Source organism: Symphodus melops (genome assembly GCF_947650265.1).
Source record: "Symphodus melops genome assembly, chromosome: 3".
Classification (NCBI taxonomy): Eukaryota; Metazoa; Chordata; class Actinopteri; order Labriformes; family Labridae; genus Symphodus; species Symphodus melops.
Window position 1 is genome coordinate 12481456 of NC_136693.1, and position 27169 is coordinate 12508624.

A 27169-nucleotide genomic window follows, 5' to 3' on the forward strand; every position below is an offset into this window, starting at 1 on the left:
CTCAAGGTTAAACTTCCCTCCCAAATTAAAATCCTCCTTTTAAAAATAGATCACAATAATCTACGGCGAGACTAAAGTAAAGTCGTTGATCAGCTTACCTTTAGAAGAAATTCTTTAAAAGGAAGACCGGCGCTTTAATTGAAGCTTAGATATTTCGGGTACATTTATAATCATAGTCCAATATATGAGGTGGTGCCGTCATGTCTTAATGGAAATGTATCAACCCAGTCACATTCTGCAGCTCGGGGCTTGCTGTGGCTGTGACCTGGCAGGCTCCGTTCTGTCTGGCATGAAGTCTGTCCTCAATTGACACTGCTGCACTTGGCTTTGGCCCACTGAACAAGTCTTTACAACGCGTCTCACCTGGCAGCTGAGGGCGATCCAACCAACAACAGCCCTCCAGCCCTGTTTCTCGCTAAAAGTCACTGTCATCCGCCACCTTATTGAAGCTGATGTCACTTCTGGTGTTGCAGGTGATATTTCTCTGTATCACACTTATTGTGAGAGAACTAAAGCTTCTGCCGGTGCTTTTCGAGGTATTTCTTGATGTGTGTTTTGATATTTTGTTTTTCAGAGACGTATTTTTCACGTAATAATGAATACATTTGATTTCAAGGTGCCCTTCAAAACACTCAAGGTCACCTCACAAAACAGAGATTAAAATGAACGACAAAGTAACAATCAGCTGGTAGCATTAGTGTCACATTTACAGTGTATAGAAGAGGATTAATGAGACCGGATGGAGAATGGTTAGACTGAATATTTCATATTTCATGAATTCAAAAACTTGTTTTTGTTGTTTGCAGCAATCATCCACAGGATCTTCCTTCAATTTTTCATGAACCAAGCCGACTTAGAATTTGTAAAAACATGTACTTAAATCCCAAGAGCAGAGTTCCTCACCTTCAGTTTGTTTTGCAGAATGGATGACATCACGAGCGACATTTTTCCCCCACCCACTCGTCCATCCAGGAAAAAAAAAAAAAGCTTTAGTGGTTGTTCTGTGGTTTTCAGGAACACAAGTTTAATAATAACTGATGCTTCGAGTGATCACAAGATCTAGAGCTGCTCTTCCAGCGTATTTTCCAACATATTAGCATAAGCAAAAACAGGTTGTGGGCTGTGCTGTTTTTAAATGAGTTGGGGGAATATTATAAGTTTGCAGATGTTGGCGTATTTTCTCCAAGAAAAAAACCCATCAGAATGGTGTTCATCCTCCATCTTAATTTAATTAGGCAATATCTACAGCTGATGTTTCTTAAGTCAGTCTGTGATTTCTTATTTGGCACTGGGCCATACCTAATGTAATTAACTCCCACAGTGTTGACGACTCTTTGTCATAGCTCAGCATCTCTTTTATTATTACCATCTCGTAGGCAGAGACTTGATTTCGCCTCATCTGTGTTGGTGCGTTTTGTGTTTTTTTCTTAATGACTCACCAGAGGTTTCCTAATAATTTGACTCTGTCTTGGTGCTGAGTCAGTGGTTTTGTGCGCTGTGTGTGGTTAATGATTCGATATCTATTAACAACTTTAAACCAAACAAGTAAGCTAACTGGCACAAGTGGAAAATGATCTATATTTAGTGTTTGTAAAGCTGTTGGTGTGAAGAGGAAGTGGGTGCATATTGCAAACACGAAGTTTACGCCTCCACATTTCACCCATTCTTGCTTTTTCTTGAGGCGGGAAACCAGCAGCTGTGAGATACAGGATTCAGTGGGTTACGTCTGGACGGAAGCAGTCCGTTTGTCTTTCACAAAACAGCTTGGCACAAAGAGCTTCGCTGCAGCTGAGATTTCTCCACTGGCTCTGTATTCACGTTGAGAACAGGCCTCTGATGTATTCCTGGTGCATGAGCTGTGTGTGTGTGTGTGTGTGGGTGTGTGAGGGTGGAGGGCTGGGATGTATGGCTGGAATGCCGGACTGGATCTGAGTGACAAGTTTGGACTTTGGAAGGTAGGCGGGACAGGGGAACACGCCTTCTGTGACATCAGCACCACCCAAAAGGCTGGGCCAGTTGGATGCTTCAGAGGTGGAGTTTCCTTCCTGCTAAGCTGACCGGGGCTGAGTGTGGCCTGACCCACCTTGCCACTGATATCCACAGTGTACTGCAGCTCAGTTCCGCAGGATTCTGGGATTTGTGTTTCTCCCTTTTTATCTCAGTTTGATTATAAACCTTTGAAAGATTCTCCGATTTTGCAAAGCCACCTGAGGCTTACGTTGAAGGAAGTTAATACATGCCTACATAGTTGGTCATGTCAGCACTGGTATAACAATTTCTTAAGTGGAGCTTGAGGGTGTTTTGTAAAGCACGAGTTGTTACAGCAAGTTAGTTCTGTTTAAATAGTATTTTCAGCCTTGTAAAAATGTCGGCGAACACTTCTGCTAATTGCCTCACTGGCTTTCGCGTCGGTCAGATCATTCAGAAGCAGAGCTACCGTGGAGCATCTGTGTTGGGTTAATGTGTTTGTGTTTTGTGTAAGAGTCCAAACTACACTAACACTTGAACAATTGAGCACCCGCTGTTGACCCCGCTGTGAGTGTGTCAGCTGTCCCCTCATGACAGCTGTCCACTGTTTTCATATCAGTGTGTACCTGTGGTGTTGTCAGGCAGACAACAGTGAGAGCACTGAAGTCAAAGCTTGTCAGGTACCCTGCATGTTCAGGACATCGTGTCGAGACATGTCTAGTCAGTTTTGTATGTATGACGAGTCTGAAACTATTTACCCCAGGGGGTTTGAAAACTGTACAGCATGTAGATTTGATACACGCATCCCTGTATCAGAACCATGTTATAGAACGTGGTAGTAGTTGCTTTTTCGCTCTTTTTTTAAAATCATTTTTTTTACATTTTATAGACCAACAGATCATTCAATCAATTGTAAAGATTTTTAAAACGTCTTTGACTTATTGCTGGTAAAATAATTATGACTCGCAGACATAGAAAGTATGCCAATTGTAAGAGTAGAACTAAGATTCTTTTCATCCTTTCTTGTGGACGTTTTGTGTAACAGCAGTGCCGTGTTGTCGTAACTGAGAGCAATCATGCAAGAATTGATACGAAAGTATGAACAATAAGCCAAATTAGGACTTCTTTCTGGAAGAAGAAAATCAAAAAGTAAAATCATATAAAGCACACGATCCTTACTTTAGATTGAATAGAGAGCTCTAGCTGTAGATGGTAGCTCTATTCTTCTCAAACAGCCTGAGTCATTGTGTTTTAGTAGCCTGTTATATGTGATGAAGTCATCAATGTAAGGAATTATAGCTCGTATTACTGGACGTGACTCAGGCTGCCTTATGTCACACAGTTATTGGTAGCACTGCTTTTCATGCTGCTCTCTCTCCTTTTGCAGCGCTCTAGCTGCAGGCCCTGTTAGCTCTGGCACTGCTGCCACTGCAGAGCAGCCTCATCTATCACAGGAAACGGCTCTGAGAGAATCAGCTCAGCCAGAACACAGCTCAGCAGCTAGCCACACCACCCATGCATGTGCAGGGAGAGGAGGAGTAGCCAGAGGAGCACCGTGCTCAATGCGGCTGCCCCTAGGTTTACAGAATGGGAATAAGAGGTTGACGGGAAGGCGAGGTCACGTGCTGCTAGCGAGAGAAGTGGTGGAGGGAGGGACCAGTAACACAAGAAGCTTCTTTTTTTTTTTTTTTTTTTTTTTTTTTTTCCTCTTTCTGTCTCCGTCTGGGCGTCTGGAGGCACACTGGCAAAGCAGTGAGGCATGTTCAAGAATACACAGTGATACTGCTGAATTATTGAGCAATGGTGAGTGAGTGTGACACGGGCCGACATGCTTGCATACTGCGTAGTGACAGGAGGAGTGGAAGGGAGAGATTACCTGCAGCAAAGGAGAGCTTCCAGTGAGAAGACGAGACATCGATGAACATCCAGTCCTTTCGTCAGTTTTTAAGAGATGATAACACTTTCACACTGACGGCATAGTGTTGGGAGTCATTTATTTGGTTATTTTGACCACAACAGTTTGTTTTTGATGGCACGTGTTTTTGTTTTTCAAAAGCTTCTTTAACACTGTTTAAGGGTTAAGTCACTTTTCAAGCGTACCTGCTGAACTGTAGTCGGTTAAAGATCGTGAAACATGAAGACAAGATGATCTCCTATATATGACACTGAATAGATTAAAGGTGGTTGTAAAGTTTATACAGTGCATTTTGCACTCATTCCTAATGTTCTATTCAAATGATAAGCATACCTTAAATATACTGAAAATATTGATAACATACTTACAAATGAACTTAAACCTAACTGTAATACAGCTACCTGTTAATGACTAAAGCAATGCATTCACTTATATAGACGCTCCAAAAACAAGAGTGTGAAATGTGCTTTGAGCTCAACAATAGAAGGCAAGACGAACCAAAACTACACAAGACAATAAAAATCTAACTTTAATAAGAAGTTAAACCAAGAAACAAAGAAAATAAACAACTGTGAAAAAAAACTCCAGAAGAGAAAGACAATCGGTAAAAAACAAAAACACCCATTAAACAACATTCAAGACCGCACTGATATCTCTGTTTCATGTATTCTGTGACTGCTCCTTTCAGCTTTCTCTTTGTTGCTAAATGTTGTTGCAATAAACGCTGCATTACAGTAAGTGTCACGTGAGATTTAGAAAAAACTGCACATATTCTGCAAGCGCTTACTTTACCCTCACAAACAAATGAGCAGCAAGTGTCATTGTGCAAAACAAACCAGTTTCTCACACACACACACACACACGCACACACACGTGCACGCACGCACACACAATGTCTATAAAAGAGAAAGTTTAAATAGGTTTGTTAGAGCTACAGGAAACCTTGTCCGGATTTTGTGTTCTTGTGGTCGCATCGTGTTTTAGGGTGCTGGTTTGACAGCCCCCGAGCACTCCCCTCAGCTGTCAACACTTAACTAGTCCCTGAAGAGAGCCGGAACTACAAAACATGGGAAAAATGTAAAAAATGCATGACTCCTACTCCACCTCCTCCTCCCTAGTTCCCCTCCTACCCGGCCCCACCCATCCAGTTTTTGGTTACTAGGAGACCAGAAATTGTCCCTAAAATGTGAGCATCAAAGCCTTGGGGACTGAGAGGTGTGAGTGTTGCAGCTGAAGAAACCTCTCGTAAATCTGTTATTAGCATGACAACCAGCCTGCTGTCTAAACTTGAGCAGTAGTTGTGACATGAGGGAATATTTCCATCACACTTTTGGTGCAAAGTGTCTGTAGACAGCGTGTTTACCTTCTGTCTGCAGAAGGGCAGTAAAGGTAGAGGTCAGTAAGAATGTCTGTGCTGTTTTTACCCAAAACACACGAACAGAGTGGCTGTCTGCTCTCATAAGCACTGAAGCTCGATACTTTACGGTTTTGTTACTTTGACCCAAATTCATACTTATCCCAAGCATATATTTATGTATGATTTCATGTAGAGTATAAGCAGAGCAGTCAGTCAGCAGAATAAAAATGTTATTTAAGTGTATAGTGGGTGGACACTTATCTCCCAGCATGCATTGCACAAAGAAAATGTTACCGCTTTGAGAAATGAATTATGGATTTAGGTGAAACAGTGCAAGGAACATGCAGAGAACTATACTGTTCGACCATGTTGGTTTCTTTTGTACTCACTGGAAATCTCCATACCAGACCATGGTGGTTTTATTTCAAACACTTGATTCTGATTCTGCTTGAGCTGAAGAATTTGTTTCTGTTTCTTGTTCTTCTTTTTTTTGAGCTTCAAATGATCTTGCTCTTACATACTTTACTCAACTCGCTTAATTTTATGTCCAAGACTTAATTTAAGGTACCCTGTCACTTTTCTTTTAAATAGACCGAATGGGTTTCACAACATAACCAGTTGGATTTCTCTTTTTATGTAACTGAACTGTTGAACTCAGTGCCCTCTAATGATCAAACAGATGAGCTCTTATGATAGATTTTGAAAGAAGACCTACCTGTTTAATCTCGCTTTAGATTCAGATTTGACTTCAGTTTGGGTTTATATTATTGACAGTCCCTGCTTTCATATTTTTTCTATTGAACTTTTTTGCAATATTTCATTTGTTGATTTCTAATCTTGAATTTCCCTCTGGATCAATGAAGTATCTATCTATCTCCGTCTATCTAATATTTGATCAGTTTTGCTGTTCACATTAGTTCTTATTTTTTGTTTGTCTGGTTCTGTGAGAAGCAGTTAGGGCTGCATGTTGGTACCAAAGGTGCTGTATGAATAAGCTGGAGTTAAGTACAAAATAAAAATAAATAAAATGCAGCTCCGTGCTAATCCAACAGCCAACTTGTCTTTTAAGATTAAAAAAGGTGCGTTGTTTACACATTTCGATTCCTTGTGCTACAGGTCAGACGAAAGAATTCCAAATGTTTGTCACTTATTCATGATTGGGCCCTTTTTAAGAAGAAGAATTTCACAAGCCTGTTCTACTGTATACTGTTGATTCATGGGATATAGCTTGTGATTCATGTTGACATGATATATCATTCCTTGGAAGTATTCACATTTTTTCTCCTCTTCTCTCTCTCTCCTGCAGTCGTACTTCGTCACTGACTATGACCCCACGATTGAGGATTCCTATACTAAGCAGTGTGTGATCGATGAAAGGGCGGCTCGGCTCGACAGTAAGTTGTCTGAACAAACAATACAGACGCGCTCAAAACAAATACACACATGTACCCTATCAGTGTGTTCTAATGCACAGTGGAACTGATCCCAAGTTAATTTGTGTTTGTGTGTGTGTTCACGTGCTCTAGTTCTCGACACGGCTGGACAGGAAGAGTTTGGAGCCATGAGAGAACAATACATGAGGACAGGGGAGGGCTTCCTGCTCGTCTTCTCAGTCACTGACAGAGGAAGGTGAGTGACAGTTTCATGTTCTCTCCTCGCTCACTGTTCTCCAATTCACATCCTTCTCTCCCTCCGTATGTTTGCACATCTCTGTTTACTGTTCACAACTACTCACTCTGTTTGACTCCACATCTGCCCCTCGCTCTACTAAAACCATAAATCTTGCACCCGTACTTTCACTTGTTGATGCTTGTACTTCCGGTCCCTGCGGCTGTTGTTCTAGTTGTTTTTTTCCTTTTGTTCTGAACACTTACACCTCATCCTTTTCTATTGAATCCACTCTTCTGTGCGCCGTAGCTTCTATTTAAAGTGATATCAACATGATTTAGCGTGTCTCACTCAGTGCTAACATGAAATAGCTTCCATAAGGAGTTCGAACAGATGAATATAGAGTATACAGTACGTGATGCTTCCATATTAAACACTAAATATTTTAGTTTTAAAAAAAGGATCTGAAAAGGTTTGATGGACAATGTTTTAGGGCTTAAGTCACCTTTTAAGTCTGTCACACCCTATCCTTTGTGTCCCTGCCCATCACGTCAGCTAGCTGCCTTTCCCTGCCCCCACCCACTTCTGCCCCCTCCCAATGTTTATGCTGTAAACAGTCTTTCCTTCCTCCATTTATATTAGTTAAGTCTTTCCAGATTCACTATGTGCACACCACGCCGTCCGTGGACCCATAGCAGGAATGCCAACCTGGTTTGTGGTTGCATACTGTCTCTTTTATTCCCCCTCAGATTTACCTTTTTATTTGCTCTTGGGTTGAAAAGTGCACTTGGCATTTATATTATAGCGGGCAAATGGTCAGGTCAGTGCATGGAACAGACCCTCAGACAAACACATTCTTTGTTTTTGTGATAGTATGGCTGACTTCTTCCCTTTTGCCTTTTTGACATGTTAAACTCTTAACTCTTGTACACAGTGGTACTGACTCTAACCGGATTGTCATGGATGTGTTTGACTGAGTACATTTTGCTATAATTGTTTGCATCTGTTTTAAATCATTATTTAAGCTGTTAGTGCTGACATAATGTAAACACCGCGTGATGTGTTTTACAGTTTTGAGGAAATCTACAAATTCCAAAGACAAATTCTTCGGGTGAAAGACAGAGATGAATTCCCGATGATCCTTGTAGGAAACAAAGCAGATCTGGATCTACAGAGACAAGTAAGTCCAACAGATTGCACATATCTGAACCCTCTGACAGATGAAATAGGCCCCTTGTTTGATCATGTGAAGAGCTGTAGTAATATGTCAGTCTGGAGGAGTCACATTTGCATATTTAAAAAATGGAAGCGAGCATGTGCAGCTGCAGCTAGCTGGGAAGATACAAGAGGATGTTAGTGAAAGAATAAAAGAGAAAGCGCTGTCGGGAAGGGAGGATGGATGGAGAGAAGGGAGTGTGATGAAATGATGAATCTTGGTTGTTGGTATGCAGAGGCTCATTGCCTCCTGAATTGAACCTATATTGCCCCCTTGTGGTAAGCAGGAAAAGTACCAGCACATTTATATTTGTAAATTATCTATTCTCTCAATATGAGTCATTTTGATGATGGAGATATTACCCATGTTTAATATGTAGAACAAATAACCAAATAAGCCTTAGTGCAGGGGTGCTCAATACGTCGATCGCGATCTACCAGTCGATCGCGAAGGCAGTGTGGGTAGATCGCAAAGCATTATAAAGTAAACGTCAGCCTATCGTCCGTCCTCACTATGAAAAAAAAAACGGCTCAGTGCTCCGCGCCTCCGTATTTTCCTCTTAAGTTTCGTTTCATTAAAACCGAAAGTAAAGACGGTCGCGATGTGACTGTATTTGCTGAATGAATATTAAAATATGTAATGTAGTGTTAAAAGGCTGCATCAATCAAGTTATCATTTGTTGCAGCAAGAAAGGCAGAGGATCATCAGGTAAAGAGGAGGAAAGGTGAGAACTGTAATAAGCTAAGAGAATGAGAAACATAGTGAAGGAGCCTACAGATGAAACAGATAAAAAAAAATAGATGTAAATGTAGTTTAGGCTGGAAAACGGAAGGATATGCAATGAATCGGAATATTTCAAGGCCATGTTCAGTCACAGTATGAATTATCCATCAATAATATTATTTGGGTGGATTAAGTAATAATGTAACTAAACATGGCATTACAGTTAAAGTAATCAGTAATCATGACTCAGTGGTATACTTGGACTTTTAATTTAAAAAAATTCAACAGAGCATGAGACAGACCAGGACCCAGTTACATACAAAGGCCAGGGTCATTCTCTCTCTCTCTCTCTCTCTCTCTCTCTCTCTCTCTCTCTCTCTCTCTCTCTCTCTCTCTCTCCCTCTCCACAACCTATACCAAACACTTAATATACAGGTATAGAGCTAAATTCTAAATATATGTTTTGCACGTTTATATTAGGTAGATCATTTTGACTTGGTCATTTTATAAGTAGCTCCCATGCCGAAAAAGTGTGAGCACCCCTGCCTTAGTGGATCCGTGTTATAAAAACCTAAACATAAAATATTATAAGAATTAAAGTGTAGTTACTGATGGTCCATCTAGATTTTTTTTAACTGTACATGTCCCCCTGTAACAATGTTTACAGAACATATTATAATTATCTGTTGACCAAGTTCTTCGATTGCTAGTATTTCACATTTTTTTAATTTATGCTAATTGGACTTTTCATTAGAAGTATAGCAACGCTTCGGTCTTAATTGCTTTTTGCATTATTCAGATCCAAATTGTGCACACAGCTGTGAAAAAAAGAGGGTGGAGGGAGAGACTCCAGCTGCGTCCCTGATGCATACAGTCTAATTTTACAACATAGAAAGTCAACACTTAAGGAATGATATTGTACAAGAAAATTGAAAGTGGGTTTGCATAAAAATCAACTTAATTATTGGTAGATTCAACAATACAGTGTGGAATAAAAAGAAATGAAAAGAGTTCCAGAGTGAAGGAAAATTGCTCAGAGAGATGAACACAAATGTGCGGGGGAAAAAGAGAGGAAATTACAGCGAAAGAAGCAGGAATATAATAAATGTTAAATTGTGTCGTCTTTGACCTAATTTAATCAGAATGTGTATGTGCATATGTATGTATGTATGTGTGTGTGTGTATATGTATATATATGTATATATATATATATGTGTGTGTGTGTGTGTGTATATATATATATATATATATATAAGCTACAAGAAGCACACTATATAATAACAGTAGCAGTATTGATTAGGGTATTTTTCTCTTAAATATAAACATTCTCAACATTCCTTTGTTGCCATCCTTTTCTAAAACCTACAGGTTAAGCCTTATTCCCTTATGTTATGTAGCACTCACCTGCTACTACAACAGTATTTCTGCATTGTGCCATGCATACATATATTTGAATTATAATTTATTTCCGTTTGTCAGCTTTTACTAATCATTAGTAAACATTAGAAGATGTTAGGTTGATGATCTACAATGTGTAGTGAGCATTAAACATCATGAGGTCGACTCTCAAAAAAGAAGGATTCATATAAACCTTAAAACCACACTTGGTTTATGAGCTGGGGTCAGTATCAAATAGGAGCCATATGTGAGCAGCCAGTGTCTTCTATGAGTACACCATCCTTCTTTGTACTTCTCAACATAGAGCCTGAAATGACACTGAACATATGGGCTCTTCTCTATTAGTCAAGGGAGCAGTCTGGCTCTGTACCATATTAATCTGAATCCAGTAAAGCCACTGTTTGTTTTCAAGTGTTACATTAAAGAGTAGAAACACAAACAGCATACGCTGTCTGACGAACTCTAGCTTTCTATAAATATTATTCATGTTTTTATCAGTATACTGTATACAACATTATTTACTCTACTCGTTGATACAACTACTACTTGCATCCATGAACACATGGTTTGTTTTGAGGTTTGGTTGAAAATAATTGACATGAGCCATCATTATTCTCCTTCTCCTCCTCTTTAGGTAACACAGGAAGAGGGCCAGCAGCTGGCAAGACAACTGAAGGTCACGTATATGGAGGCTTCAGCCAAAATCCGTATGAACGTAGACCAGGCTTTCCATGAGCTGGTTAGAGTAATCAGGTAGGTGTATTTTTGAATGCATCTTTACATGTACACCAAGTATGGATATTTCAGTGAATCAAATCTGCATCAGTGGCTAAAAAGCTCTGCATTCAGGGAGTTCCATGAAAACTATCGCAGCAAAAGTAAAGGTTTGGTATGTTGCCCATGTAAATTTGCTGAAAAGTTTTAAATGAAAAGTGATGCTTTAAATAGAGTATTTCAAAAATAATGATCGGTACATGAAAGTAAAGAACATCATTTTTTTCACTTGCTTATTTAAAACAAGCTCATGTTTAAAAATTCTCAGAAATAAATCTGAGTAAATTAAACCAAAAGTGTTCTGAAATGTAGGTAAGTAAATAACTAATATGTAGTAATATAGTTGGTGTTTTTAACGAAAAAAGCACATACAGCACATGTTCACAGGAAAGTGTTTCATGATACTTTGCTTTCTCCCACTCCCCAGGAAATTCCAAGAACAGGAATGTCCACCCTCACCAGAGCCTACGAGAAAAGAGAAAGACAAGAGCGGCTGCCATTGTGTGATCGTCTGAGTCGGCCTTATCACTGTAACTCATGCAGCTACTCTGTACCGCGCTGCCCACTCTGCCTGACATCACATCCTCAGAGGATGACTGACCGCTGCCTTCTACACGTGCATGACTTCAGACAGCCTTTTCTGAGATACTCTGACCAGGAAGTGCTGTCCCCAGGACATCACTAAGGACAACTGACAATGCCAAATTTTAACACCACTCTACCTTCAGAATAATTTAATTCACATGAGAGTCCCAACACTAAACATTGCCTTCTAAATCAGCCTGACCGATTAATGTTTTGTACTCTGAAGGACTTCTCTTGCCTTGTAGTAACATTTGTACTTGCGACCGAGATTGAATGAAAACTATATATCCAGAATGTTAATAAGTTTCTTTAGTTTTCCAGTATCTGAGCAGAGCAGAGAGATTATCTTAAGAAGCTTTGTGTATGTTGTGCCATATCCACCTTTACCCCCATGTGCTAATCTGCTACTGTACATATGTGACATTTGTTGTGATTTTCAAAGTGTATTTCTAATGAACTATTAAATCACCACAGTACAGTGTGTGAGGTTGACTTTGGTTTTGCATATATGAAAGTGAATATATAAGTATGTATATAAATATAAAGCCTAGACAGACCTTAAAGCTACAATGATAGAACTTTTTGGCATTCTGCATTGAAATCTTTACTTCGTCTGTGGTTTCTGCTTTTCATCTCAATTGCCAAATATGGATTGTCTACTGTATTAGAGTTTTTTAAGTTTGATGGATTGACTGATTCCTATCCAATACCAACTCATCAATGTACCGAAAATAGTGCATTTGTCTGAAATTCTTTCCTCGAGGCTGGCGCTTCCACCAAAATTTGACATTGTTCATTCTTTCAGATCTCTTAGAAGTCGTAGATCATGATTAGTAGATTGGTAACAAACTGTATATATCTTAAAAATAACAAGATTTAAGATCAAAACATTGAATACTTTATGCTCTATATTCAACTTTGTGATGTAAAGAAATCCATTTGCAGCAAATCAAGGATCATTCCAGTGTTGTACATCTTTTCTGTCAAACATTTAGACTACAAAATAGATCAATTAACTGTTATATCATTCCAATAACACAGTGGCAATGTTTTAGTTTTTATCTTCAAATACTCAATTTCTATAATTTGATCCCCAGTGAGGTGGAAACCAGGACGAGTGAAAGCATTGAGGTGCACATGGTGATACGGTTGCTTTCCTATAGGACATGAACTGACTGGACCTGCAACCTGTGGAGATTCATCCCCACAGAAACAAAACACTGTACTGCCTTCTTTTTCCACCTCTATACTTCTGTTCAGGCGTACTAATGGAGTACTGCAGTTTGTTTTTCATATCATCATCTTGTAATATAAACAAGAAAATCAAAAGATGGAAGTGATGGACTTGATTAATGTTTCTACTCTACTTTTATACATTATTTTCTTATCAAACTAGTTTACAAGTATTTTTATATGTGTATAAGTGAAAACATCTTCACAGCACAGCTGTGTATATATGTAAAGAGGAACATTTAATTATCTTCATTGTGTTTAACTGAAGATGACCGCTGGCCCAAATTACCAAAATTGGATTTTAACCCCAGATGTGACCGAGAATGTTTTTTCCCCCTGTTGTGGCTTAATAATCTAAAAATTTATCTTCAGGTGTTAATCACCAGCTAAAATGTAAAATCTAGATCAGGTGTTAAAGGGTTTTCGAAAGGATTTTAACCTTGACACGGAACTTCAAAACCTGGAAATGAACTACTCGCTAAGGTTTCATATACCAACTTCACAATTTATTGGAAATCCAAGTGTACATCAAGATCATGCGTCCTTTTTCTTCTTTTTCTTCCATATCGTTGTCCTTCGCCCTGTATGTAGCTTTTGGTGCTAAAATAAAATCTGTCATTGAGCCAGATGCAGTAGAGAATCTTTATTTTAGAAGGTAAAACAACAGCACAGACATGAAACTAACTTACTGAGCCTCAAATTGGGGAATTTAAAGCTACGGTCAAAATAGAATTTGTTCTCAGGATGGCTCACACTTTTTCTTTTTTAAATCAGCGATGTTAACACTAATGTTAGAAACAAAAACAAGTTAATTGACTCTGTGACTCTCTGGTTGATTACTTGGTACAGCAAATGGATGGTTATAAGAATTTATTGGATTTCCTTAATACCCACAGAGACTATTCGCCTTGAGTGAACATTTGTGATTTGAAGAGGGAACTTAAATTTATCGTGTCTGCATCTTCTAGCATCTTAGACAGACTCCAAACTGCCTATAGTTTTTCATTATTTATATCAAATTATAGCCATTGAGAACAAAGATACCAAACAATACAAAAATATGTTACATTACATCAAAGTACATAACTAGAAGTACTGACTAACAAGACGTCTCTGTATCTATAAGATGTTATTGGAATACAAATGTACTGTAAGGAATTGCTGTTAATTTGTGGACAATTTTCAACACAAAGGCCATAAACAGTATTATCTTTTAAATTACAGGACATTACAGTATTTTTCAAAAAAGTGTTGCCTTGAAAACTTGGAGCACAGTCAGTAGTGTGGCACACGTTTCTGAAAATATTATATTGCTTATTTTTCTCAGTCAGTTTTCTTTATTAAAATACCCAAAGCCATCAACTCCTGAACAAAGAATCCTTGGAAGATCATTTGAATAGCAATTTTCAGAGACGGATACACAATAGGGAGGTCATGTGCACATCTGATTTTATTTTTTTAATATCTCATTTATATTGCAGAGGATGTTTGATACAAACAGATCCTCAGTAGCATGAGCTTTTCTAGCTTTTAAGATGTAATTTACGAGTGAGGCTTACATTTAATTAATGTTAAGATATTACTTCTGGGCAGTTTTAGTTGTTGTATTTAGGTTAAAATGACTTGTCATAAAGCGTTACAAAACAATGTAGCCTCATATTTAATCAGGATAAAGTCTATTGAACGAGAAGACAGTGAAATTAATCAGCGTTTATCAGCGCATCCGCGCGTGCACAGTGAGATGGTCGCGTGCCCTCCCCTCTTGGTAGTGGTGGTATAGCCCGTTGTGAGAGAGCGTCTGGCTCTGCACAGTGCACAGCCTCATTCAATGATAACGGCGATTCTATTAGTTGGTGTATCATTGTGAGGAGGAAGGAGAGAAAAGGAGCGGTTCTTGTTTGGTTTTTGCCTCTCGTCCAGTCTGTCAAGTTCACCAGAGGAGACATGGAGGGAGTCAGCAGCAACAGGAGCATGTCTTACAGTAGATGGAGTTATGACAGGTAAGCGAGCTTTGTCGTCATGGTAATTGGATGTTTGACACGTCAGTAGTCTGTTGTGTTTTAATGCCACGTTACCATATAGTAGCTAAATGTTGAGGCTGGAGCTTGCAGTGAAGGAAACCTGCGCAATTAGTAAACAGGTGCAACGGATTTGAAAACGAGGGATGCGATGTAAGTGTATTAAGTAGATTAAGCATCATTCTGGGTTTGCTGGCAGACAGGATGTTCACTTCACTCTGTGTCTGTATGCCCATGTTGTAGGCTATTCACTCATCTCCCCCCTCCCCGTCCAACACAGGCCAGCTGTCTCCAAAACATTCCCCATAGGAACCACTTAACTCATGTTAGTCATGGTAGCCTACTACTGTTCTTTATTTCAAAAGACTTTTTGTTAACAATTACTGTTTTGTAACATTATCTATCTATCTATCTATCTATCTATCTATCTATCTATCTATCTATCTATCTATCTATCTATCTATCTTTGTGCAAAGGAAGTACAAAAAAAAAGAGTTGCACAAATCCTTTTCATCGTTTTAAAAATCTATTGCTGTTGAAAGTGACTAAAACGAAGCTGAACTCATTAGCCAGGGATTTGGTGTTTTCTCCCCATTATGATCACAGTGTGATGAAGAACTCACATTTTGGTAAGAGAGCCTATAGGTGATGATGATACCAGACTTGATGGTCCTTAGAATGACAGGATTGGTCATGGTTAACTACAGCATTGTCTTTCCAGAGGTGTGATGTGTCCAGGGGCTGGATTGAATACTTTCTAAAAATGTAATATGGCCCACTGCAGTTAACAGGAGATTGGGCTGTGCTATGGACATGGGATGTACGCCATTCTCTCTGCTGAAAGCCATTTTGCTATCAAATTGAACTATTTCAATGTGAAACACCGATTGTGGCATTAATGTTGGTAATTCTCTCCAAATACACTTTTTAAGATTTTGGTTGAAATTGCTTGAAATGAATAAATCATGTGCTCTGAAAAAGGAACAAACAAAATCTGTCATCTGTAGAATTTGTAAGCATGTAAAAACTTCAACCAATGTCTGCACTCGGTTCGAGTTCATGAACTAATCCTGCCTCCCCTGTCTCCCTACTCGTTCTCTACCTCATGCATGCACAAGCCAATCAAACAATCAAAAGACCCTCTGCAGATTTCAAACAGGTGTGGAAACAGACACAGTGTGAGCATGAAATCGCTCAGAATTGATTGCACTGTGATTGGAAACGTATTTACGATTTTATGTTCTTTGTTTTGGTTTTTTCACATATCATTATTTTTTTTGTTTGGAGCATGAGCAAAGCATGAGCTGAGATCCGCTTCTGGACCAATGGCGAGAGTGCATGTAAGTGAGGGGCGTGGCTTTTAAGGGAGCACAGAGGAGAGGGGGTGAAGATGGAGCACGGAGGGAATGCTACTTTCAACCCACCCTGTCTTTAAAGAGGATGTGATTAGAAATATTAAATACATTTTTACAGATGTGTGTTTACTTATTGACAAAGTTGGACCACCCCAGTCAAAAAAGCATCCCAGTTGAAATTGAAAACCTCATGATCATGTATTGTCAATATGTAGGTTAATTTAGCACACACTATGACTACACATAATTATTGTTAACCACTTAACAGCACTATTTAAAATATCTGCAGGAAAACTAGCAAAATAAAGAATTGTGTATTAGCCAAACGATTCCTCCCGAGTCAATATTAGCCAAGAACTAGAAGTACAATGGATAGTTGGATATACACTGTTGTTGTATTACTGATCACTGGAGGCACAGTGGAGGAGGTTTTACCTTGACAACACTGTGCATGATGGCCGAGGCATTATAATTGGTATTCTGAGTCTGTGCTTGGACATCTCAAGAGACAACAGCCAGTGGTCTTTTGGCCATTTAAGATTTCTCACAGTACTGTGAAATAATGAATAACCACTGACCAGTATAAGGCAGTGGGATGTAGCAGGGTCAGCATATTAATGAAGGGTTGCCTGTCTCTTGATTTGATTTCTCTTTTGTGTGGACAAACTTAATTTAACCAATATTAGACTTGGATGTGCAGTGACAATCTTATCTTATGTTATCTGTAGCTTTTAGGCAAAAGACATAACCGTTAGCAGTTAAATACTGTATATAGTTTTATCAGATGTATTACCATGATTTGTTACTAAAGCCATTGCTTAGTATAGAGCAGCTGTGAAATAAAAAAAGGCAATTTTCAGTCATACTAACGTTTGAATCGACCTGAGAGCTCTGTGAGAGCTGTGCAGGCATTACTGCTTTCTTTCCCGTTGTCTCTAACTATGAAGATATATGAAAATGCATCCCAACAACATGTGCTCGCACAGAGTATACACTCTAATACATAATCATGATGTGCATGTCTGTGAGCACATTAGCACCTACAGAGCCCCGAAGCAATATCCATGACTATTACACCCGTGTGGTCCACTCAATCATGATTCACTTGTTCTGCCTTATTGACCCTTACCTAAAGACTGTGTGGGTTCACACTCTGCGTGTCACACACGAGGGCATTCATTTCCCTGCCCTATATTCACACCTTCCATTGGTTTGTAGAACCTGTAGTGATCTGACGCTGGTCACTCGTCTCAGACAGAATTCTTCTCCCCTTCTTATATATGTTTTCAAAATCTCAGTCAATAAATGAAACGAAAACAATCTTCGGGCTGGCAACATTAATGCTGAGAATAACAAAGACGTTCTTGTAGTCTTGATCCAGAGTTAATGAATCATTTTCATTTGCAGGAATTAACCCACTTTTAGTACATTTTCTGTTCAAGCAAAATCTATGTTCTACATAGGTAGTCTTGTCTGAGATGTGACATAGTAGAAGAGGCAGTGCAAAGCTTTAACCTGCTTACTGAGCATAATGTTATAATCACCTACTAGCAAAGGTTTCTTTAGTAATGGGGCCAACTTTTGTAAGAGATAACAGCTAAATAGTCTCCAAGAAAAATTTATTTTTGTCAGTTGCCCTCTTCTTGTATTACGTTACTGTCTAACTTTGACCCAAGAAAATAAAGCTGTTGTCCATTATGGAAGTTGTTTTGGTGTTTTACTGTGGCTTTGAATGGATATTTTTTCAATAAAATATAATCTCGGCTCATAGTTCAGAATCTTAAAAAATGCTTTTGATCTAAAATTTGAGAAGGCCTGCTGTCCAATAGTCATATCTGAAAGATGTTTTCATGCCGGAGCTTTTCTGTACTTGGACCTATAGCATGTGTAATCACAATGTTGTGGCCCCCTCTAACTAAACAGTGTATCCTAGAGATGGAAGGCCAAGGTGGACAGACAAGATACAATTCAGAGCCTACAGATCTGAGTACAGAATCTCGTGCTGTAATCAAAGACAAAGGATGGATTGGATGTCCTTGTGTACATTGTGTTCCCTCAGTTCGACTGCACGTGATGGGTATAGAAATAGAGGAAGCTCAGTGAACCTATTCACATGCAGTGAAGAGCAACCCCAATCCCATGCATATTCCCTCCGAGCCCGGCCTGGCCCATTAACTGTATTTATGCAGAGCAGAGTTAGATCCTTACAGTAATACTTCTATGAAGCACAAAGTCTCAGTTATTTTGTGATTTTATGAAGCCAGCTGTGACATTCAGCTTGTCATACAAGTGTGACCTGCCCACCACAGGAACTGTTGACCTTCATCTCTACACTTACAGACAAAGAGAAAGGCAATAGAGGCTGAAGTAAAAGGTTCATGAGAGACCCTTTCCCAATGAGTACATACATAACACTGTTTGTCATCTACAAGTCACACACACTTAGTGCTGTGAGCTCCTCAAGTGGGAATCCATGGATTCAGTGGCAATTGTGGGTGGCTTTGAAAAATGAATCAGAGGCAGATAGATTCAGCCGTCCTCGTACATGACTGAAGTTTTGTCTTTTAGTAATAGAAATACAGGTTGAATGGCTGTCATCCAAGTTTGGTTCAAGTTTGAAGGGATGTTAAGTTTGGTCCAAAAGAATGACATCAATAAAACTGGGGGTTTGATGGAGGTAACAAACACTATCATGCTCACATTAGCAGTGTGTTTAGTAGAAAGGCTCACCCAAACGTCCTACTGTGATGTTCTTACGTTAGTGATAAGTTACGTCATATTATGTCATATTTATGTCAGGTCACATATGTCTGTGTGTATCTAATGGACTTTTTTTTCCAACCCAAAAACGATTAATTTCCTTTGGTCTTCTCGGTCTAAGGAGGACGTGCCTCCGTAGATCGAGAAGGCTGAACTGAGTGGTCTACGAGAAGACTTCCTACTTGCGTCATGAGCTGTTCTGCCTCCTAGCAACATTAACTGTGTCACAGCAGTCTGCGGAGGTGTCTGCTCTCCAGGAGGTACCTCCACACCACCAGTATGTGTAACATGGCAGCCCTCAGTCGAGCCAGCCCTGTAAACCCAGTCATTTGACGATGCAGTGGACAGTGGAGCGATACACCCCAAACACTCTGGAGACCACCACTTGCCAGCCAGAAGAGTGTCTCTGTTTCCACGTTGAAAAAGCCTAGCTTACCACTACTAGCAGCAAGAAAATCTGGCCATGTGTCCGGCTGTTCAGCACAGGAACGACCAAGTTTAACTTGCAGTACAGCTCCCCAGCATCTCCCTGCTGTTTTGTAAAATAAAATGTAAATAAACCTATATAAATCAAAAATATTATTGACCGATATTAAATAGTATAAATATTTTCTCATCCTTCACCTTTTTTTTTTATCGTTTCAAATATTCAAACAAGTCTGGTTATTTTCTGGTCTCTAAGGTAGGTAGCTGACAGTACCATAAATGAAGTGGTGTCGAAATATTTTCTTGGAGGAGCAAGAGCAGCATGTGTGACAGAGTGGAAGGTCAGATTATCTTCTTGTGATTTCATTTGCAATGTTTCGAATTTATATTCATTTAATGGATAGCTATATGAGATTAGAATAAAAAACAACACTATAATAGAAACTATTTATGTCTGAATTCAATTTAAATGAACATTAAAAAGTATATTCAAATAACATTAAACATAACAGTTAGGTAACAAACAAACTATATTTTAATTCTAATTCTTCATTTACATTATTATCCTCCAGCAGGGAGAACATCCTCTCCATCTGTGCCTTGCTGCCTCCTTCTGAAAACGCATGTCCTCTTTGATTATTTCCATCAGCTCATCATCATAGTCCCTTTCTCTCTTCCTCTTTCCTCCTGCCTGGCTGTCCTCTCTCCCTGACCTGTCCTCCTCCTGGTCACCCACTGCCTCACTTGGCCCTGGTCTGTCCTCAGGGTTGGATGCAATTAGGACAGGGGGATAGATGGAATGCCTCCGTCCCAACACCTCATCCATCAGGACACACCAGGGCCAAGTTGTGGCGGTGGGTTTCCCACTCACACCCTCTCCTGACCCTGGAAACTTGCAATCCTAAAGCAGAGGAAATCAATTATGGCAGATGACAACGAGAAGAAGAAGAAGAACAACAACAACAGCAACACAGATGTTAGCAGAAGTCAGTTTATTAATTTGTTTGAATAGAACTAATACAGATTACATTTGAATGCACAGATTACATACATTGTATTTCTTAGATAAGATTGTCCTTTTTTGGGGGGAGCCAGGCCCATCATCTCAAAAATAGTTCTTAATACAAGATAAAAGAACAGAAAAGAAAAATCCTGTTAACACTGGGTTGCACATTGACACACATGAATAAGAAAAGTCAACAGTTTGCATCCATGTGACACCATTTACTGGATGTCTTATTATTGGGGGTTTTACATCGGATGAGGACTAATAATAGTAAATGTGACCCTTTGTTTTCCTTCATGTTACTTCCGGGGGTTCTCCTGTAAACAGAGGATCATTCTTCCCCGGATCTCGATGAACTGAGCAGTATGCTCCTTGCTCCCTAAAATCAAACAAATATGTGAAAGAAATGTAACGTTAAATTAGGCTTCACAAACATTCAATCCAAACATTTGAAACCGTTTTGCTATTAGAGTAATACTGACTTATCTGAAAACCAAACAGAGTTCACAACCCATCTGAATGCTTTTGACCGTTTGTGTACATAGCAAAGTTAACTGAACTAAAGAAAAACAAAGTGATGTAAAGTAAAATGAAGTAATCTTAACTCTACTAGTTAGGTCGAGCTGCTAGTTCACCTTTATCTAACGTATTTGTTACCTTACAGCGTTAACGGCTCACACAAAATCAGTTATCAGGAATCAACAAAGGTTAGATCGGCTGCTCAGGTCGAGGTTGGGGGTGCCTTTATTAGATAGATTAGACAGTGGACAGAGTCGGAAACCTGGGCCGCCTGCATTGACAACTCTAGCCTCCAAACATGGGGACACACGCACTAACCACCAGGAAGAGAAGGCTCCAAAGGATCCGACTGTTGAAGCATCTAAATCTGGGAAAAGAAGGCTACATTTGTCAGCCGCATTTGAAGGAGCCGCTGAATTGGGACAGCACTTGGGATGCATTTGGCCTTAAAATGCAGCTTACAAAGGCTGCGTCCGCTGGAATGGGACACAGCTATCCATGTTTTAAGTCGCTTGTAATTTATAAGTGTCATGTAGGTGGTTTTAAAAAATTGTACACGTCTTTTTAAATGTCTTTTTAGGAGTCACCGACAGTCGACCTACTCTGTCACATGATTGAGAGGAAGAACTCTTAGATTTACAATCCACAAGAACTGCTGAGGTCTCGTATTGCTACTGGAGGCAGAATCCTTTACGGTTTGACACTTTGTTTAAACATGATCTGTAATTCTGACTCAGTGTACAATCGAGTTCTAACAACAGCAATGTATTTTACCAACACTGAATATCTTATTCATCAGAGCTCCTCACTCTCCAGCTCACAACCATCCTGTTGCACGGCTGTTACTATGCAGCTCATAGCTTAGTCACTGTCCACCAGTTTCTGTAGAAACCACAGATAGAAAATGCAAGGGATGCAGACAGAGCCATTATGATTTTGTCCACTGTGTTATACACCTGCAGTTTTTACATAGAGATGTAGCAAAGTGCCTGGAATGACACTTAGTCAAAGCCACCCTGTTTGTGCTTGTAAATGAGTTTGATACCATTTTCATTATCAAGGTCTCCTTGTCCCCAAGCTGGACACCAAATTAGAACATGAGCAGATTTATCCCCTGCCAAGTTCAAGTATAAACCCTCGATATTGGCAAAGAAACACGTACATTTCGAAGTAGAGGACTTTCTGTTGAGTTCAGAGGAACTTTTATGTAGCTTTTGACATGATACACAGGCCTGCCCGATGTCCTACATGTATGAAACAAACTGCTCGGGGTCCCTTATACCTTTTCCTGTGACTGATTGGCTGAATCGTTCGGTTTGCATCTTTATAGCTAAACGTGACCGTGCACAACTCTTAATGTCTAAAGTTGTGAGAATCTTAAATGACAATATTTTGGTTTTGGATTGAAATGTAATGCTTAAACTTTTAGGAGCTTATTTTTGTTTTCAGAACGCCTAAATAACACAGTGAGAAGGATGTTGTGGTTTGGGTTTTCAGTGACTTTTAAAACGAGCATTTAAAAATCTCCAACAAGTTAACTAGTTTGACACCTATTTGCCTCCCTGTGTCTTCCATTAGGATATGCTGATTGATTGACAACCACATTTCAGATGGTTGTGTAGTGAGAAATGTTGTTTGGTCATCATAAATATGTTAGGACTGGTCTTATATAGTCTTTACTGTTCATTTATTTTGATCTGTGACATACACTCAGACCAGTCATTAAAATGTGTTTAATGTAACAAATATACAGTATTTTACTAGTATACTTCCTGTAGCGTTGGTGCAGATGTCTGTTCTAAAATATTAACAGTAAATATAATGTACTGCAGCTGAATGCAGATTTGTGGTTTTACATCAACAGAACTAATTAAAGTAATTCAAGGTTAGCAATAAGACACAGGCTGAGTAAATAGAATACATGATGAGAATTATAATTTACAAGTAATACCAGATTGTGTTCTTAATCGTGTACTGGTAATTTATGTTACAAAAACATGGTTTAGCCACTTACATCCCTGCATATTTGTTGTTTACGTTTTTCTCTGGGAAAATCAGTTTAGAACAACAAACCCAGACAACAGATAGAGGAGAATTATAGTGATCAGAGAAGGATAGATAAAGCATGAGTCCCTCAGGATCTACTGAGATGAGCTCAAAGATTTTTCAGGTGAAGTGGGATATTTAATGGGTGACATAGCAGGATAGCAGTCCTTCCTCTTCAGGTAAAGACTCACAGTGTGCTGCTGTGGTGATGCTCGTAGACTGTGAGCTGTGAAACAGAGGTGTGGAACCAGGAATGGGAACTCATCGCATCTGTGGCAAATGTGGCTGTGTGCACAACTTACACACACACATATTCTTAATGAGTTTCAGATGTGATGGCAAAAGAACTAAAAACAGCCAATGGAGAAGTCACCACATGCCAATTTCCTTTCCTTGAAATACTTAATATGGTTTATGATGATTGTAAGGCTGCTTAGTGCAAAAACAAACAAAACAAAAAAATCTGTGTGTGATATTATGCATAAAGGCAGTGAGACAAAGACTCCACTTTTAGGTATATTCTTCTGACAATGGCACCTAACTTTGTCAACTTTGTATACAAGTAAAAGAAGGTATGCGATACAATAAATTCCTCTGCCTTAATGACAAAATAAGGCTGAATTATGCTTAAGTATTAAGTGAAATTTTTATCTTAAAACAAAGACAAATCCTAATTAATCAATACATCCAATCTGCATAAACTTAAACTGCTTCACCAAACTAACGGACTGAAAACAATGACTCACTTTGGATGCACTCAACAAAGAAAGGCAGCCTCAAGTCTTGTCATCTGAAGAGGAAGCTGAACAACAGGCTGTGCTCCTCTTCATGGGAGTCCTGATTGGGGTGAGTGGATTCACCTGTGGCTGATTGCTGCAGCCTGCACAGGTGTGCGTGTTGCTCCTCCTTGAGCTCAGGGAAATGATGGACAATCTCAACAATAGTATCACTGTATCAAAAAAGAATACTTAAGTTTATATCAATTAAATTACTAATCCTGTTTACTTTTGTAGTGTAATGGCAATGATTGAGTGTCTGGAGCTTGATATTGGTAAATGCAGAAATGGCTGATAGTGTACATGTGTGCTCAAAATTCAAGATTCATGCTCTTTGCGTTTTCATTATAAGTTAAAAAAAACGCGCATCATTACAGTCTCTACAGAAATTGGTCAGTCATATTAGTTTCATTTATGAATTCCCTCTGATACAGCGGCTACGTTTTCAGTGCTGTTGGCCTTGGCAGGATTTGAATAGTTTTGTTCTTCCTTTCCCATCTTGCATCAGTGTGTGTGCACAACGTTTAAGATGCAAATGAGAAAGAACAATCAGCAACACAGCCCTGGTAGAGGCTCTTAAATGTCCTCCATAGGCACTCTTGATTATTCATGTTCAATGAGAGAGAGAGAGAGAGATGAGATGAGCTCTCAGGTCAGAGAATTGCTGTGAAGGCAGTCTTCAGATGTGGAGGTGTTTGTGTGGGACAACTTTATAAAGCTTTATGAGTGTCTCAGTGATGCACATCTACATTTAAAAGATATGGATGACATGGATCAGATCAGATCTGTCTTCAGATAAAAAAGGCTTTTCTTAATGCAACATCACAAAATGCCACCATCAAAGGTTATCTTTTTGTGAACATAGCATTTCCCACCAATATAAACCCTGTGTTTTAAGACTTGTGAAGGCAGCTCTATGGAAGGAATCATATGACTGGGATGATGATAGACATTGTGGCTTCCTCACTTGGATGCCTTTTCTGACTTATTCAAACAGCAAAGGGGTTGTTGGTTCTCCTTCACATCAAAGTGCATTTGTGTTGAATTACCCTTTCAGCAGCAGGTGTGCGCTAGGATCAAGAGTCTGCAACAACATGACAAGCCCTCGGTTCATACAGATGGGCCGGGAAATAAAACACATAAAGCAGTGAGGATATATCTTTGCAGGATGGTACCCCTCCTGAAAAAAGAAAGTGGAGCTTCCCTGGCAATCAAATATGAGATAAGAGAGACAAGCATAGTTGTTTATTTTTTTTATACCTTAATTGCAGGCTTGTGTAATTTTTCAACTGTAGATTCACCTTGTTGATGTATGCATATTAGATCTGTGTGTGTGTGTGTGTGTGTGTGTGTGTGTTTCACAATGAATAAGATCAGGGTCACATCACATTAGTACAGTACATTCAGATATACAATGAATTTGCCTTGGTGTAAGACTGAAAAAACAAGACTGAAATACTTAAGCGCTTAAATATCATGAAATACGAGAAGCAGTTACCAATATATAAAATAGAATTTAAAAAAAAGTCAAATAGAGAGAATAATAAGAAAACACAAAATGTGAGGGAGCATGAAAGAAAATAAATGTCAAGTCCAGTGAGCGTTAATGTAACATGTGCAAAGAAACAGTTCTAAGCCTTCACATGACTATAACGTTTTCTGACTGAGGGGCTGATGAGAGTCAGTGTTGTGTCGGGGGAGGAGGAGAGGATGGACTCGATGATGGCAGTGTAGAAGTGCACCATCATGGTCTTTAGCAGGTTGAACTTCTTCAGCTGCTATCTTGATGAGGGAGATGATGTTCAGCTCCCACTTGAGGTCCTGGGTGATGGTGGTCCCCAGGAAGCGGACACCGTGGAGTCACCGATGGTGATGGGTTGGGGGACACTGCTTTTTTCCCTTAAGTCAACAACTATCTCCACTGTCTTCAGAGCGTCAGTCTACCGAAGTTAAATTCCTTGTGTGTTAAACGTACCTGGGTAATAAAGCTGATTCTGATCCTGAGTTTAGCTGCGAACCAGGGCTTGTGGATCTTGTTACTCACCATCATGCTTGATGTTACATATACAGTAAGTCCTGGCAGAAGCCAATGTACGATGTCACAGCCTCTGTGTACTCATCCAGACTGTTTGTGGCAGACCTGAAAACATCCCAGTCAGCACAGTCTAAATACACCTTTAATTCTTCCACAGCATTTACCTGTAAGGGAAAGTCATACATTTATGTTTGAATGACATGTAGACACAGAGTTGTCTGATACATATCCTCATAGACCTGTCCTTGGAAATATGTGAATACAAACATTACATTTGAAAACACAAATGAAAGGCAGTGCAATGGGTTATTTGTTTCCAGTGAGTCGAATTACAGTGTAAAGTAAAATGGGCTTGCAGGTTATGAAGACCAGAAGAGCTTTGTAGTGTTCCTATAGGCTCTTGTTTTTGAGTGTTTGTGAGTGAATTATTTTGGTTTCACCGCCCCCTTCTCCACTGTGCAGACTCACTCTCTCTTATCATCCCTGTTCCCATTCACAAGTTTCATTTAAGATTTCAGATAAACTCCAACTTTAAAAATGTATTATGTTATTAAGTGCGTGTTTTATTCAGCTGCTCTCAACTTGATGTTGAGGAATCTGTAATATCTCTGCAACATTTTTATTGAGTTGTGTTTTTAAAGATGAATTTTTAGGCTTTTTGTGCCTTTATTGTAAAGAGAGGACAGTGGATAAAGACACACATAAACATACTCCACATGCAAACAGTTTGCAAACAACGGGCTGAATAAACTAGCAGTCATATCTGAGCTTAAAATCGTGTAATATTACAGTTTCTTACCAGTCAACATGGTTGTGTGTGGGAGGCGTTGTTTGTGTTTTAGGACAGTGCAGCTGCACTCAGAGGCGGTCAATGGGCTCAAAAGCACACCAAACTAAATATTCCTATATTTTGTTACTTTAAGGGTTTTCAAACTGGTGGTAGGGACAACAAGAAGAAATTGATCAGCAGAGCTCATGCTTGACCTTGAGTGCACGTAAACTTTGGAGAGGTCAGAGATGTGCAGTGGTGCTAACCCATTTAACGATTTAAAAAAAACAGCAATCCCATCTGAAAATCAATAATCAAACTAAGAGGGATCCAGTGGAGGGTGGCCAGGATTAAAGTAATTTGTTCAGGGCCAGGCTTATGAGTACGTGTTAGAAAAATATATCAAAATAAAATCAAAATAATGTCAAATATCAGAATCATATCAATATCAATCATATCAATATCAATCATATCAATATCATAATATCAAAATCAAATCGTCCACGTGTCACAGAATCTCCTTCCAGGAGATTATCTTTAAAACAGCCGTCTTAGACGACAGATGTGGAAGTTTATTTTTGTTGCTGTTTTAGTGCCATGAAAACAAAAGTAGCTCTGGAGTTCTTTAAACGTATGACGCTAAAATTCCCTCTCAGACTGACGGGACAGGCTTTAAAAAGAA

The 27169-nt window shown here is 39.2% G+C and overlaps 2 protein-coding genes across 3 annotated transcripts in view; both read left to right on the plus strand.

The window, feature by feature from the left end:
* rras2 (RAS related 2) overlaps positions 1-13405 on the plus strand; it is a 30600-nt gene extending 17195 nt beyond the window's left edge. For both annotated transcript variants that reach the window (XM_079339249.1, XM_079339250.1), the window contains exons 3-7: positions 6547-6634; positions 6767-6869; positions 7920-8028; positions 10820-10938; positions 11387-13405. In XM_079339249.1, the coding sequence (XP_079195375.1) occupies positions 6547-6634; positions 6767-6869; positions 7920-8028; positions 10820-10938; positions 11387-11474 (507 nt within the window). In that variant the 3' untranslated portion in view covers positions 11475-13405. The remainder of the gene's footprint in view (positions 1-6546; positions 6635-6766; positions 6870-7919; positions 8029-10819; positions 10939-11386) is intronic.
* Positions 13406-14529: 1124 nt separating this feature from the next.
* Positions 14530-27169, plus strand: part of tub (TUB bipartite transcription factor) — a 41225-nt gene continuing 28585 nt past the window's right edge. The window contains exon 1 of the mRNA XM_079338887.1: positions 14530-14777. Within this exon, the coding sequence (XP_079195013.1) occupies positions 14722-14777 (56 nt within the window). The 5' untranslated portion in view covers positions 14530-14721. The remainder of the gene's footprint in view (positions 14778-27169) is intronic.